General features: G+C 57.3%; 1 protein-coding gene across 1 annotated transcript; it reads right to left on the bottom strand.

Moving 5' to 3' along the window:
* Positions 1–806: 806 nt before the first annotated feature.
* On the bottom strand, positions 807–15284 carry LOC133925367 (uncharacterized). Its single transcript, XM_062371316.1, has 3 exons — positions 15096–15284; positions 14655–15005; positions 807–824 (listed from the first exon to the last, which is right to left on the bottom strand). Exons 1-3 carry the CDS (start codon positions 15282–15284, stop codon positions 807–809), a joined length of 558 nt encoding a protein of 185 aa, XP_062227300.1.
* Between the last annotated feature and the right edge of the window lie 565 nt (positions 15285–15849).

The following is a 15849-nucleotide window of genomic DNA, read 5'->3' as shown; positions in this document are numbered from 1 at the left end:
GCCTCTTCCCGACAACTCCTCCCCGACCCCCCCCCCTCTCCGTCGACCGCCCGTTCCCCGTAGGTGAGCCTCCGCCCGGATTAGGACTCTGGTCGCCCTTGTGTTCTGTGATCCGGCCGGCCATCGTGCCGCGACCGTGAAGATGCTTTGAGTTGGTGCCCGGATTAGGGTTCCAGATGCTTGTCGATCCTGTGTTGATGTAGTTTCCTGTGTTGATGTAATATTAACTCATATTACCGTTATCTTGTTGCATGGCTAACATAAAACTAGTCAATTGATTCATATGCTTATCACCTTGTGTGGTTGGAGATACATGCTTGCAAATATGGATAGTCCTTATATGCTGCTAGCTGCTAATGGTCAAATGGATTAAATTTATGTTCTCAAGGATAAATCTCGTGAAGTACATGATTCACAGTTTACATGTTTCTTAGTTCTCCTAATTTTAATTTTGAATTCTCCTAGTTGACAAGTTCTCGATGCCATTTGCGGCATGTTGTGTTAGTGAGTCCTGCTATGAGTCATATATGATGGTAAAACTAGTTGCCTGGGCATCAGATTCATGTTGTGTTAGTGAGTTCTACGTGTTTGCCATAACCGATTCAGAGACAAGCTATGCAGGTCTAGATATGTCATACATGTGCTTTCAGTCAAATCTGGTTTATGTCATGTTTGACCTGTGAATCTATCATGTACATTGCTTTTTTACTGAAACTATGTTTATGACTCGACTACACCTATATAGGTCAACTAAAAATGCATTATAGAAAAATCCTGCTATTCCATTCAATTGATAGCCTTTCATGTTATTTCTTTACATATATCTGCACAATGTTGTCAAACCAATTTAGTTCAGTCATTTGTGTTGGCTTTCTTTGCGCATTCAGAGCTGTGGTTATTACTGGCAATCTTGCCTTGCATTGAATATGGGAAAATTGAACCTCAAATTACTGGCCTTACTTTAGGATCTTGAGTTGTCATGTAAATCCTGCTTCAAATTGGAAAATTGAACCTCACATTACTGCAAAACTGTATGGATGTAGGGAATTAATGTCACTAAGAACATATGTGTCTTTCAAATTGGAGAGCTATATGGAATTTGCCTTACATATGTGTCTTTTGGATGGTTGTAGAATAATGACTGATGGTTGGGCTTGGACAATCGAAAAGATCGATGATATAGTAGTAGACCTAAGAAAGATAGCTAACGAAAGCTTCGATCCATGTTCGTGCAAGTGCTCTATGGATGCGAACCGGCTTATACTCCAACTTGAGGAGGTAGTGAGCAGCCTTCAGAAGTTGTCCATTCAATCGGCCGAATTGCTGAACCGTGAAGATGTTGGCCACCGTGACGGCGATGATGTGTATTCTAGCTTGGACCTGAACGACGTGGTTCCTTATGACTACAACGTTCCTGAGAGGTTATGACTAGCGATAATAGCAATGAGTACTGGTGGTTGCCGAGTGATTCTGATGCGTAATTTGAACTTATAATGTTTGTATGGACCTGATCAATATGTGATGACTTTTGCATAACTGAAACTGATGTATGTTGTCCATAAATCTGATGTATGTTAAGCATTTTTAAGCGTTTGTAACAATAATATGTGGTGTTATATCTTTGTGCTTATACAGTCCTACAATGGTGAATGACTTGCTGCTTCTCGATGTTTAATAGTGATGATGTACTTCGAATAAGTGTTCTTTATACTAGATCATTTCTGTCAGGGTGTCCAAGCATTCAGAGTTCGTAGGATTTCTGTGTGCCCTATGCCCTTGCATTTTACTTCCCTTTCTCCTCATTTACAAATCTGCAGCATGTGTTCACACCAATTTATTTTCCAGTCTCCAGTTCTCTACTGCATAGGTTCATCGGTTCTTTCCATCTCTAAAAGTGTTTCTTGTGTCTAAAATGTTTATATAGGAATGGCATGTACGAAATCCAACCGTCGTGAACGGCCCCGTCCCGTCCCCCCTCCGATACAAGGCCCCTCCTCAGGTCCGGCTCCAGCCTCAGTACAAGATGAGCCTGCAAATATGAAGCTGGACCAGACAGGAGGCGGTAGCCCTAGTGCGTACCTGAACATGGATCAGTTTGAGTTGGAGACAGTCGCTGAGGCTGCGCAGGGCACGGCCGAAGATGATGCTCCGGAGGGTCAGATCGATCCTGATGCTGATGCTCCGGAGGGTGACGAGATGACAGGAGAAGAGAGGAGTGGACGAGGTCCCAGCAGGATGCCCGAGAGACGTTTCATCATCACGGAGATCAATGCTGTCGGGGAGTCCACGAGACCTAAAGTTGTTCTGGGGCCGTTCAAGATAGCAATTGGGTGTCTAGTGAGGGACCATGTCGCAATCACATACAGAAGTTGGAGAGGCAGACGAGATGACATGTGGGTGGTTCCCGAAAACATCAAGGATCTTATGTGGGGAAGTTGGTGGCAAAGTTTGAATACCCTGAAGGATGCAACCTGGCCAAAGCGAAGAGTCATGCCCTATCAACAATGGCCATCGCGTTCAAGAATTTCAAGGGTAAGTTGTGGAGAAATTATGGTTTGATCGGCCGGACACCAAAATAGGACGATTATCCGACGGTTCAACCATTTTGGAACAAATTCATAGAGCACAGGCGGTCAGAGGAAGCACAACGAATAAGTGAGGTAAACAAGGCCAACTCCCACAAGAACGTGTACCCCCACAAAACTGGCTCACGTGGGTACGTGAGGAAATACGATGAGTGGGAACAGATGGAAGAACAAGTAACCCGCAGTGGTGCCACACCTCAGACGGCCGACTGGATTCAACGAGCGAAGCACTATCTGTACGTGAGAGGGGTAACTTTATCGGCAGATGGAAGTCTAAACTTCAAAAGTGATAGAGAACAGGAAGTGATGCAAAGAATTGCAGATGCCCACAGCCAGTCTTCCCAAGGCTCTTTTAGACCAGATAAGGAGAAAGACCAGCTAACCTTGGCATTGGGAACCAAGGAGTACCCAGGTCGCACCAGAGGCAAGGGTGTGGTGCCTTGGAAAGAGGGATTCCCAGATGCCGCCGAAAGTTACAGGAGTCAAAAGAGAAGGAGAGAAGAGCTGAAAGAGTTGCTAGCTGTAGTGCGACAAGAACTTGTGCAAGAGCGTCAGATGACAGACGCCAAAATCAAAGAAGCATTTCATCAAGGAAACAGGCAGCAACAAGACGAAGAAAATATTGTGAGCCCTGGTGGTCGTCGGAGCAGCTACGCGTCCGCGGGGTTTACAGAAGAAGAATTGGCCCGTTACCCCATGGACGATATCATAGAAAGCAAAGTGTGCAAGCTTATCGTGCCCACCTTAAACATTTCCACCACGGTGGCTATGGGGCAGGTCGACCAATGCATGGAAGGGGCTCTCTTCAACGATCTCCCGATAACGCGGGGATACGCCAAGGTCCATGTGGACTCCGTGCGAAGGCTGTACCATAAGATTGACATGGATTACCCCGGAGAGATGGGTTCCAAGAGGCTCAGATCAAACATGGGTGGCTTCGTTCTGTGGCACAAACGCTACATAGTGTTTGAAGATGAGACAGATGAGTCGTTTGATGCGGAGTCGGACCCACCACGCAGAAGATCTCAGACTCCTCCACACTCGCCGCCACCGTCACCAAGAAGAGAGCCAACTGCTCCACGGTCGCCTCCATCGTCACCGTCACCCAGAAGAGAGGCAAATCCTCCCACTCCGAAGTCACCACCAAGGGAGCCAACTCCTCCCCCTCAGAAGTCAGCACCAGTGCCACCAAGAGAGGCAACTCCTCCCCTTCTGAAGTCAGCACCACCGCCACCAAGAGAGGCAACTCCTCCCCCTCCGAAGTTGACAACAGCTGCACAGTCTAAGAATTTGCATTCATCTCAGAAGTCGACTTCATCCCAGAAGGAAAGGCCACCTAAGAAGGTGGCAGCACCTGAGAAGTTGCCTTATGAACAAACACCAGAGGAAACCCATGCGACAGTGAACGCCAGTGTCAAGAAATTCTTTCAAAAGCCAGAGCCTGAGAAGAAAAGACCACTCACTGCAGAAACGAAAAAGTTTCTCTTGACGCTGAGCGAACCTACTGCAGCTAAGAGTAAATCAGACTACGAGCGCATCAAAGGCAAGAAATACTTGAGGAAGGCTTCTATCGAACAGGTACGGGAAGAAGAGCAACTAGAAAGATTCTTTAAGGATGCCAATATGACAAGAGAGCAATTTTTCAACGAGTCCATGGCACCTACAGCAGCCGTTAGATGGTAATTTAAGCTGGGCGAACTATTGGTCGCGCCAGACGTGTGGGCCAAACTATCATATCAACTTCGGAAATTTCATGCGTGGTACATGAAGGAGTCGAAGGAGGGTAAACAAATGTTCGAGGCCAGAGTCAAGGATCAAGATTTCCTCCACGGGGACGACTGTATTTATATATTTTTCGAGGAAATATATCGACTGTACCAGCAAGATGCCCTCGATGTGTCTATCTTGAGTTGTTGGACTCTGTAAGTGTCGTATACATATAATTCACAGTATATATTTCTGTACCATTAGATTGAATATCTTAACTTATTTCTTTGTAGAATGGAGGTACAAAGATGCAGGACGGAGGGCATCCTACATGTGGGATTCATCGACCCACATCATGTAAACCCAACAATGATCATTTCCGAACCAAAAAACCGAGGACTATGTATTGAGGTGTCTTCTGGAGCTACAATTGAAGAAATACATACTTTTACCCTACCACTGGGGGTACGTGTTTCCCTCCATGAATGTTCTACTCTTTTTGAGAAATACATCGTTAGAAATTAGGACCAACTAACCTATGGTGATCTATGTGCAGTTTTTACTGGATCCTCCTTGTCATCCAGTCAGATATTAGCAAGATCTTTATTTTTGACTCACAAAATAATCCGAAAGAAACCTACCAACCCGTGATTGACTTGCTACAAAGGTAAAACCCGACCATCGGTGTATCAGGAACCAGGGGTCCCCGAATCCCGAGGCCGAGCCAGCCATCCGCCACATGGCGCCATCCGCGGGACCTCTGCTGCAAGATGAGAAAAGATTAAGTCCCGGGAGAAGGCGCTCGGGGCCACAGTCAGTGGTCCCCAAGCACCCCAGTTCCCCGATGATCCACGGAATCCAAGTACCGGGAAGAAAGTGCTCGGGGAGGTGTACGGTCACCCCCGAGCACCCTAGTACCCCGACGACCAGAAGAGATAAGTTCCGGGAGGGAGTGCTCGGGGCTGCGTGCGGCAACCCGCGAGCACTCGGTTCCCCGAAGGTCCGTACAAGAGTGCTCGGGGAGGTGAACAGTGCCCCCGAGCACTCGGTCCCCCGAGGACAAGGAAAGGCATTCTCGGGAGAGAGTTCTCAGGGAGGTGAACAGTACCCCCGAGCACTCGGTACCCCGACGACCCAGAAAGACCCTCGAGGGGCCTACCGATGAGGTGTCAACCAGTCAAAGGCCCGAAGCCACATTTAATGAGCGTGCGTGGCCTGACGCCTCCAACTGCTCCCGCCGTGCTCAGCGTCAGTCCCTGCCATGTTTTGGCAGAGAGGCGTGGGGTTATTAATTGCATCGGTTCCATCCCGTGCCATCCGGCTTGTCTCGGGATAACGTCGTAAGGATCAAGGCGTTCGGTCTGCCGCACTGCTGTGGCAGGGGAACAAGACAGGGCGAGCACGCCGGGTTGCTCTGCGGCTGCCCGGTGGGCCCTCTCCACGGCACCTGTTGCCAGGGCATTTATGGTGACGGGCGACCGGGCGTGCGACGCATTTTCCACCCCCGGTCACTTCGCCCTAAGGAAATGATGACGCCCTTTCCATTTATGGCGTCTCGGAACTCGGGCCCCCTCCTTCCGTTCGGGGCATGTCGCGGCCAGCGAATACTTAAGGCAGCCAACGGCACCGAAGCAAGGGGGGCCGAGCAAAAAAAGAAGAAGAATAGAGAAAGAGAGCTAGATAGAGAAAAAGACGGACGAAGAACACAGCACAAGAGAAGCACTGTGAGGAAGGCTGAGCTCGGTTCCAGCCGAAGAACAAGGAGCCCCAAGCTCTTAGATAGATCAATATTCTTGTAACTAGCAACATCCTGAGGGACTTCCTCAGGACAGTTATAGCATCCATACAGGAGTAGGGTATTACGCCCTCGGGCGGCCCGAACCTGTCTAAATTCCGGTGTATTTACTTCTTCTTGCACTAGGTCACCACGACACCACCGGCCATTGCATTCATTCCCATTCATTTCTCCGACGAACTTATTCAGGATCATCCCCCCGGCCGAATCTCTAAAAAGGGGTCTCTCGGGATCCCTGCGACTGGAGTTAATCCTCCGATAGCTGGCGCGCCAGGTAGGGGGGAAGCATCCCTGAATCTGTTTGTTTGTTTTCTTCCGCAGAAAAAATGGCTGGTGGTCACCGCCTCCAGCGTTCCGGCTCCAGTTCCAGCGGGGAAATGCAACCCCTCGCACAGGAGGCCCCAACCGCTGCTGCGTCCAAGCAGCAGCCGCGTTCTGCACGCGCGGCGTTCCCCTCCCAAGGGGACCAGGGCGCTGGGCCCAGCCGGGTCGCCGCCGCCGCCGCCGGTGCACCATCCGACCCCCAGCTGGTGGTCGAGACTCTGGCCGCCAGGTCTGCATCTGGACAGCGCCGGGCGCCTCTCCGGCGTAGGCTCGCCTTCGGCGAGGCCAGCCCCGGGAGCGCGCTGCTTGCGGCGCACACTCTCCTCAGGCATCCGCCTGTCCAGGCGACGGCGGAAACCCCGGAGGGCCGCTGGCTCCAAGAAGTCGCCGCCCTAGTCGGCACTGCTCGCCGCCAGGTGCTGGCCGAGAGTTCTCGCGCCACCACCCAGCGTGGCGCCGCCAGAACCGGCCCATCGTCGGGTAACGTTCGCACTGGCCGGGGGGCTTCCAGGCGGAGCGCCGCCCCCCCGGCCGCGTCCGGAGCCCAAGACCTCCGCTTGCGCCTCAACGAGCGGAGGGGCCTCGAAGACACCCGCGTCACTCTCGAGCGCCAGCGGGAGATCCGGCAGGAGGCTGAAGCTGAGGACCAGGCCTCCTCATTGCCGGTCTATGATCGCCGTGGCTCCCCAACTCCCCGGCGTTCACCGCCCAAGAACGCCAGCCGCGCCTCAGGGTACGGCACCGGCTGCCGTGCCTTTACTAGTGAGCTCCGCCGGGTCAAATGGCCCTCCAAGTTCCGCCCCGAGCTGCCGGAGAAGTACGACGAGTCCATCGACCCCGTCGAGTTCCTCCAGATATACACCACCGCTGTCCAGGCGGCTGGTGGCAGCGAAAAGGTGATGGCTAATTATTTTCATGTTGCCTTGAGGGGCTCTGCCCGTTCTTGGCTCATGAACTTACCCCCCGGATCCATTAGCTCCTGGGATGATCTTTGCCACCAGTTCGTGGCTAATTTTCAGGGCACGTTCAGGCGCCCCGGCTTGGAGTGCGACCTACACGCTGTCAAGCAGCAGGAGGGGGAGACGCTGCGACGCTTTATCCAGCGCTTTAGCCAGGTCCGCAACACCATCCCGTGGATAACCCCCCACGGTGTCATCATTGCATTCCGGCAGGGCGTCTGCGACGAGCGGATGCTCGAGAAGCTAGGTACGCACGAGGTCGAGACCACTGCGGAACTTTTCGCGCTGGCTGACAAGTGCGCCAAGGCGGCGGAGGCTCGGGCTTGGCACGCTTCGCGCCTCGAGCGCCCCGCCGCCGATCAACCAAGTTCTTCCCTCTCCGACAGGCGGGAAAAGAAAAAGAGAAGGAGGCGTGAGGCCGCCCCTGTCAAGCCGGCCCAGGGCCCCGCCCATAGGCCGGCCTAAGAGCCCGACCGCCGGCAAGAACACCGGGCGGCCGCCGACAGACGGCCTGCGCCCGCGAGAGCCCCGGCCAGGGCCCCTCCTAGGGCTCCGGCTCCCGTAAGGGCTCCGGTTCCCGCAAGGGCTCCGGCCCCCGCCGGGGCTCCCGCTCTAGCAAGGGCCCCCGCTCCTACGGGGCCCGAGCCAGGCAAATGGTGCCCAATCCACCAGACCAGATGACATGACCTCACGGAGTGTCGTACGGTCAAGGGCCTCATCGAGCAACGCCAAAGAGAGCGCGACGAGTCCCGCGGGGGAGGCGACCATGAGGCCGCCCCTGGCAACACAGAGCTCGATTTTCAGGAGCCCGAGCATACCGTCACCTTCATCGACGGAGGCGCCTACACGCCTTCCTCGCGGCGCGGCATCAAGACCATGCGACGCGAGGTATGTTCGGCAACCCCGAGCGAAGAGGCCACCAGGCCCCTGAGATGGTCGGACGCCCCGATCACGTTCAGTATAGCCGATCACCCCGCCAGTACTGCAGGCGTGGGGCGACTACCCTTGGTAGTGTCCCCCACCATCTGCAATGTAAGGGTCGGTAGGGTGCTGATCGACGGGGGCGCAGGCCTCAACCTCCTCTCCAAGGAGGCCTTCGAGAAGCTGCAGGTGCCCTCCAGGCGCCTAAAGCCGTCGCTTCCGTTCTGCGGGGTGACACCCGGGCACTCCCTGCCCCTCGGGCAGGTCGAGCTGCCCGTGACCTTCGAGAGTCGGGATAACTTCCGCACGGAGAACGTCCTCTTCGATGTCGTGGAGCTCCCCTCCCCTACAACGCCATCCTCGGGCGTCCGGCGCTTGCTAAGTTCATGATGGCTGCGCACTATGCGTATCTCACGGTCAAGATGCCGGGCCCAGCAGGCCCCATCTCCATGACCGCCGACTCCGGCGGTGCTGTCTCCTGCGCCGAGCAGTCATACCTGGCCTTGGTCTCAGCTCAGGCCGAGGTCGAAGGTTGCCAAGGGGGCCCGGGACCCTCTTCATCCAAACCCCGACTCGCCGCCGACACCTCCGTTCCTACGAAGGAGGTCGTGGTGGGCGAAGACGCCTCCCAGGTCATCCGAATCGGCGGTGACTTGGACGGAAAATAGGAAAGCGTGCTCGTCACCTTCCTCCGGGCTAACGCCGATGTGTTTGCATGGCAGCCGTCCGACATGCCCGGGATCCCTAGGGAGGTGATTGAGCACCACTTGGCTGTGCGCCCGGACGCACGCCCGGTGAAGCAGAAGGTCCGGCGGTAGGCGCCTGAGTGCCAGGAATTCATCCGGGAGCAAGTCAGCAAGCTCCTTGACGCCGGATTTATCCGAGAAGTCCTCCACCCCGAGTGGCTGGCGAACCCAGTTATCGTCCCGAAGGCCAACGGCAAGCTCCGCATGTGTGTGGACTATACCGATCTAAACAAGGCTTGCCCAAAAGATCCTTTCCCTTTGCTCCGCTTAGATCAGATTGTAGATGCAACTGCGGGATGTGATCTTTTGTGTTTTTTAGATGCAAACTCTGGTTATCACCAGATTCGCATGGCCATAGAGGATGAAGAAAAAACTGCTTTCACCACTCTGGTGGGGACTTATTGTTATATGTCGATGCCTTTTGGGTTGCGCAACGCTGGGTCTTCTTTCCAGCGCGCTATCCGCATCATCCTTGATTCGCAGGTTGGCCGCAACGTCGAGGCCTACATCGACGATCTCGTGGTCAAGTCCCGAGACCGTGCCACCCTGCTCGAAGACCTTGCCAAGACTTTCAACAGTCTCTGCACTACCCGCCTAAAGCTCAACCCCGAGAAGTGTGTCTTTGGGATACCCGCGGGCAAGCTTCTCGGTTTCTTGGTTTCCAGCCGGGGAATCGAGGCCAATCCAGAGAAGATCCGGGCCATCGAGTAGATGCGACCCCCGGCTCGGCTCAAGGAGGTTCAGCGTCTCGCCGACTGCATGGCGGCCCTCGGGCGCTTCATCTCCAAACTTGGAGAACGAGGGCTCCCCCTCTTCAAGCTTCTGAAGAAGACTGGTCGTTTCGACTGGACACCGGAGGCCGAGCAGGCCTTCCGCGATCTGAAGAAGTATCTCACCTCACCACCCGTGCTGGTGGCCCCGTCCGAAGGCGAGCCACTGCTACTCTACGTATCGGCCACCCCTTAGGTCGTAAGCATGGTGCTGGTGGTGGAGCGCGATGAGTGCACGGGGTCAGGTGCTGGGTCCCAGCTCCCGGCCTCCCCCGAGTACTCCCCAGTCCTCGCAGCTCCCCCCGAGCAGGGGGTTGAGCCCAAGCACTTGGCTCCTCCCGAGCAGGGAGTCGAGCCCGAGCACTTGGCTCCTCCCGAGCAGGGAGTCGAGTCCAAGCACTTGGCTCTCCCCGGCCAGGGAGTAGAGCCCGAGCACCCGGTCTGCCCCGACCACGTCGCCAAGCCTGGGGGCTGTAGTAGGCCCTCAGGCGAGGCCGCAATCCGGGCCCACCGGGTACAGCGACCGATGTACTTCGTCAGCGAAGTCCTCCGGGAGGCAAAAGCAAGGTACCCCTAGGCTCAGAAGCTGCTCTACGCCGTGCTTATCGCTTCCCGGAAGCTGCGCCACTACTTCCAAGCGCACAAGGTCTCGGTGGTTACCACGTACCCACTGGGGCCCATCCTCCGGAACCGAGAAGGCACTGGGTGTGTAGTCAAGTGGGCGGTGGAGCTCGCGGAGTTCGACCTGCACTTTGTCAGCCGCCAGGCGATCAAAAGCCAGGCACTCTCTGACTTCGTGGCAGAGTGGACGCCCGCCCCTGAGGTCGTCCAAGAAGAGATCTCTACATATCCCGGCACAATGCGCCCGGGTACTGGATCATGCATTTCGACGGTTCCCTCTCGCTAAAAGGCGTGGGGGCCGGAGTGGTTCTCACCTCCCCAACGGGTGAAGAACTTCGGTACGTCGTGCAGCTGTAGTTCCGCGCATCCAACAACATGGCAGAATATGAGGGTCTCATCGCTGGCCTCCGAGCCGCGGTGGGTCTTGGGATTCGTCGCCTCCTGGTCAAGGGAGACTCCCAGCTGGTGGTCAACCAAGTATCTAAAGAGTACCAGTGCACGGATCCTCAAATGGCGACGTACGTGGCGGCAGTCAGGAAGCTGGAGAAGCGCTTCGACGGCCTGGAGCTGCGGTACATCCCGCGCCGTGACAACGCTCTGGCCGACGACCTCTCCCGCCTGGCCTCCTCCCGTGCGCGCGCCCCTGCCGGAGTCTTTGAAGAAAGACTCACACGGCCTTCCGTCCTGCCTGCCGAACAGGGCGAAGGGGAAACCTCGAACTCAATTCAGGGGACCCCGGCGGCGCCCTCAGTGGGAAGCCCCGTCAGGGTGCCGCCGTCCGGCAAGTGCGCTGCACTTGCTCAATGTTCTCAAGATGCCTCGTGGATGGACGACATCCGAGGGTACTTGAAGGAAAAGTTCCTCCCCGGGGATGAGGCGTCTACCGAAAGAGTTGCTCGGCAGTCCAAACGCTATGCCATAGTAGATGGGGATCTCTACCGGCGTAGCGCAGGCGGCATCCTCCTGAAATGCATCACCTGGGCAGAAGGCGGCGAGCTTCTCGCTGAGATCCACGAGGGAGAGTGCGGTGGCCATGCATCGTTCCGCACGCTGGTCGGGAAGGCCTTCCAGCAAGGTTTCTACTGGCCTACAACCCTCCAGGATGCTTCCGAGCTGGTTCGGCGCTGCAGGGCGTGCCAGTTCCATGCAAAGCAGATTCACTAGCCAGCTCAGGCTCTTCGCACCATCCCCCTGTCATGGCCTTTCGCGGTCTGGGGGCTGGACATTCTGGGTCCATTCCCCCGAGCAATCGGGGGCTATGAGTACCTCTACGTCGCCATCGACAAATTCACCAAGTGGCCGGAGGCGGTCCCAGTCATCAAGGTGACCAAGAACACGACGCTCCAGTTCATCCGCGGTATCACCAGTCGCTTTGGTGTCCCGAACCGGATCATCACCGACAACGGCACTCAGTTCACAAGTGCCCTGTTCGGGGACTACTGCGAAGATCTCGGCATCAAGCTCTGCTTCGCCTCCGTCGCTCATCCTTGGAGTAACGGGCAGGTTGAGCGCGCCAACGCGGAGATACTAAAGGGGCTCAAAACCCGGACCTACGACGTGCTCGCAAAGCACGGGAAAGGGTGGGTCGATGAGCTGCCCGCCGTGCTATGGGCCAACCGGACCACGCCGATTCGCGCTACCGGGGAGACTCCTTTCTTCCTTGTGTACGGCGCTGGGGCGGTCCTCCCCTCCGAGCTCACTCTAGGCTCCTCTCGGGTGCATGCCTACTCTGAAGGTGAGCAGGAGCAGCAGAGGCGTGACGACGTCGATTACTTGGAAGAGCGCCGGCGGCGTGCCGCAGTCCGAGCAGCTCGCTACCAGCAAAGCCTGCGGCGCTACCACCAGCGCCACATCCGGGCCCGGTCTCTCGAGGTGGGGGATCTAGTTCTCCGACGCGTCCAGTCGCGCGAAGGAAGGAATAAGCTGTCCCCTATGTGGGAAGGTTCCTTTACCGTGATCGGTGTCCCGCGAGAAGGTTCTTTCCGGTTGGCAGCAGAGGATGGGCAGCCGCTCCCCAACCCGTGGAACATCGAGCACCTGCGCAAGTTCTTCCCGTAGATGGCCATGCTCGCGGCTCAGGTCAACCAGGCCGGGGGCTTCCCCCCCCCCCCCCAAGTTGACCAGGGGCTACCACTAACTGGGTAAGTCACCCAACCTTGTAAAAAAAATTGTCAATACAGTATGAATGTTAATGTGCAATCATGTGTCAATTTCGTTTTTCTGGACTCCATATGTTTAATCTGTCTGGTGAGATGCTCGATTGTGCGAGAAAAGTTCGCTCTCTCATTTTCCCCGCTGATAAAAGAATCCCGATCGGTATGCGCACGGGCAGTTGCCGCTGACTTACGTCTGTCATGGTAGGCTGTGGTGTTCGGTGTCATGGCAGGCTCCCGGGCACTACCAAGTCCCTGGGCGTCCTGGATAATCCTATCGCTCGAGCTGCTCGAGTAGTCCGGAGCTTAGGCCCCAGGGGCGGGCTGTCGGTGCTCGGTCTGGTCTGTCATACCCGGGCGCCACCGAACCACAGGACCTCTGGGTTATACCTATGTCCGCTCTTGTCCACCAATCTGGGTATTCGAGAGGTCTTGGGTCGAAAACGAGAGCAGTCTATAATGAGTACCGCACTAACAGAGCGCACCAAGCAAAGAATTTCTCTATTTTTTCTCAAGTCACAGATCGACAATCAAAAGCAAAAGCAGCTCGACCGCGAGGGCCTCAGTGCCTAGGTCACTGCTCGGCCCTCAGGGTCCTCGGGTGGTCCTACCGCTCAGGCTTGAGTGGTCGAGATCGCCTGATCCCGGGCTCTTCATGTGCCCCTTGGTGCTCGGGCGCCCCTCCTGGATCAGTTGGCCGAAAGGCTGACAGCTGTCCGGTGAGTGGTTAAATTCAGACGAATTTACATTCAATAATATTTTGTTCCCGAGTCGTCCTCGGGGGCCCTCGTGTTCTAATCTGCTCGGTGAGATGGTCTCCTCGCGCACAAAACCCTACCGCGTGTCCACTTTTTTCTAGAACGACAGAACGGCCTGTAGAAAGGTGTACCGTACGTGCGGTGATGTCCGATCGAAGTCTTTCATGGTGGTCGTGGTGTTCGGTCCGCTTTTAGGGCCCCGAGCACTACCGAGTCCCTGGGCACCCTGGGTAATCCTATCGCTCGAGCCTCTCGAGTAGTCTGGAGCCTAGGCCCCAGGGACGGGCTGTCGGTGCTCGGTCCGGTCCGTCCTAAGCCCGGGCACCACCGAACCGTGGGGACTCTTGGTCGCATTCCCGCCCGCGCGTGTCTCCGATCTGCTGACTGAGTGGTCGCAAGGCGGAAAAGTGTTCACCGGTCATGGCGTGCTCCGTGCTGGATCGATCTATCTCCCGAGCAAGGAAGTTCGTGCTTTTGTCTTTTGACTTAGCCGTTGCGGACTCGCGAGGGCTCGGGGGCTGAACGCACCGAGAAGGACGAGCGGGATGACTTCGTTCTCGGGGAAGGAAAGGTCAGGATCGGTCCGACTGAGTACTCCTCGGGGCACCAAGAGAAAACATCAGAAACAACATCAAGCACTCAGGAGAATACCGAAGTCGCGAACCCAAAGAAAGGCTTCCATTATATTCACAAAAGAAGGACAAGCATTTCTGAGGGATCACTCCCATATTTACATCAAGTCAAAAAGAAAAGAAGAAGAAAAAGCTACTGCAAAAGCCTAGTCGGAGTCGGAGCCTTCGTGGCCGCTCCTCGGGACTGGGGGCGGCGGCACCTCCCGCTTGAAACCGGCCGCCACCGCGGCGGCGGTGCTCCGAACTGCCTCCCGGGCGGCCTCCTCCTCGGCTTCAACCACCCCTTCCTGAGCCGGCTCCAGCGGGAAGTTTGGGTCTAGGCTCCGGTAGCAAGCCAGGACGTGTTCGGCCACCGCCTGGGCCAAGCCACGCCCCTCCCGGGCGGTGAGTTCCTGGATGGCCCAGGGCAGCGCCTCGAGGCGCTCGCAGACCTGCTGGAAGCATAGGGCGTACCGGCCAGGGCCTCCCCTCTTCGTCTCCACGATGAGTTGCCCGAGTCCGGCCGTCGCCATGGACCGCTGCATCCGCCGGAGGGTGTCATCCAACATCAGCTGCAGGCTGGCCCGCGCGACCAAGGCGGCCTCGAGCTCCTCCTTCGCGATCCGCAGCTGTTCCTCGAGCCCCTGGCCCCCGATCGCGCCAGAAGAGCCGGCGCTGGGTGCATGGCCGGCGGCCAGCTTTACCTGCCCCGCCAGGACGGACAAGGCTTGCTCACGGGCGGCCAGCTCCGCCTCGGACTTGGTGATCTGCTCCTCTCTAGCAGTAGCGGCCGCCGCCGCCCCAGCAGCCTCCGCCTCCCGGTGGGCCAGCAGGTCCTCCCGGGCGCCCAAGTCCGCCGCCGTTATCTCGACGTCGGTCTCCTGGAGCGCGACGTCCTCCTCCCGGCGTTGGAGATCCCCATCGACGTCCTGGAGTTCCTCCGCCCAGTGCTGGAGCTCGGAGCGGGTCCGGTCGACTTCGCCTTTCTGGTGAGCTAGGTCGGCCTGGAGGGCCTCCGCCACCCTCTCGCAGTTCCCCGCCGCCTCCTCCCGCTCCTGCGCCTGCCTCTCCCTGGCAAGGGCCTCGGCAGCCTGCTGCCGCAACGCCTTAGCCAGGCGGGCGGCGTCTTCCCGCTCCCGCGCAACCTCCGCGCGGGCGTCCTCTAGAACCTTCCGCTCCCGCGCGACCTCCGCGCGGGCCTCCTCCAAGGCCTTCCGACCCTCCTCCATGGCGTGCCGCTCGTCCTCGTTGGCGGCGCTCGCCGCGGCGAGCTGCGCTCTTTCCGCAGCCAGAGCGGCGTGCTCCGCCTCTCGCCGTGCCATCTCCTCCGCCATGGCCACCTCCAGCCGTCCGATCACCTCCCGGGCGCTCCCAAGCACGACCGGGAGAGGTTCAACGGGTTGGCTGGGCGGCAGCTGGGCGCTGGGTCCCCTTCGAGCCTCCCCGGGGGGCTCGGGGTCCCCGAAAACTGCCACGCAGTCGCCAGCCCCGCTTGGGGCGAGCTCGGTCGGTGCCGGATGTTCAGGCGACGGCTGCGCCTCTGTATCGACCGCCGTATCCGCCGGCCCCCTGTCGGCCGCAGCGTCCGCCGGCTCCGGCTCCGCCGCCGCGTCCGTCGGCCCCGGCACCGCCGCCGCGCTTGCCAGCCCTGGCTCCGCCGGCGCGCTCGGCTCAGGGGCTGGCGCCGGCCTCGGCGCCTCCGGCCGCCCCTGGCCCTCAGTGGCACCCGCAGGCGCCCTGCAGGACAAGAACAAAATCAAAATCCAGAACTCAGTTCGGGCAAAGCACGCCCAAGAAAGAATGAAGGACGAAACTTACGTGGTTGAGGGTTTTTGGTACTGCCATCGTGCTGCCGGAATCCTGAACTCCGGGCTAGATGACGCCGGCCCGGAGTCCTCC

This window comes from Phragmites australis, chromosome 7 (genome assembly GCF_958298935.1).
Source record: "Phragmites australis chromosome 7, lpPhrAust1.1, whole genome shotgun sequence".
Lineage (NCBI taxonomy): Eukaryota > Viridiplantae > Streptophyta > Magnoliopsida > Poales > Poaceae > Phragmites > Phragmites australis.
The sequence above is the reverse complement of the archived record's forward strand: the minus strand, read 5'-3'. Positions and strand labels throughout refer to the sequence as shown.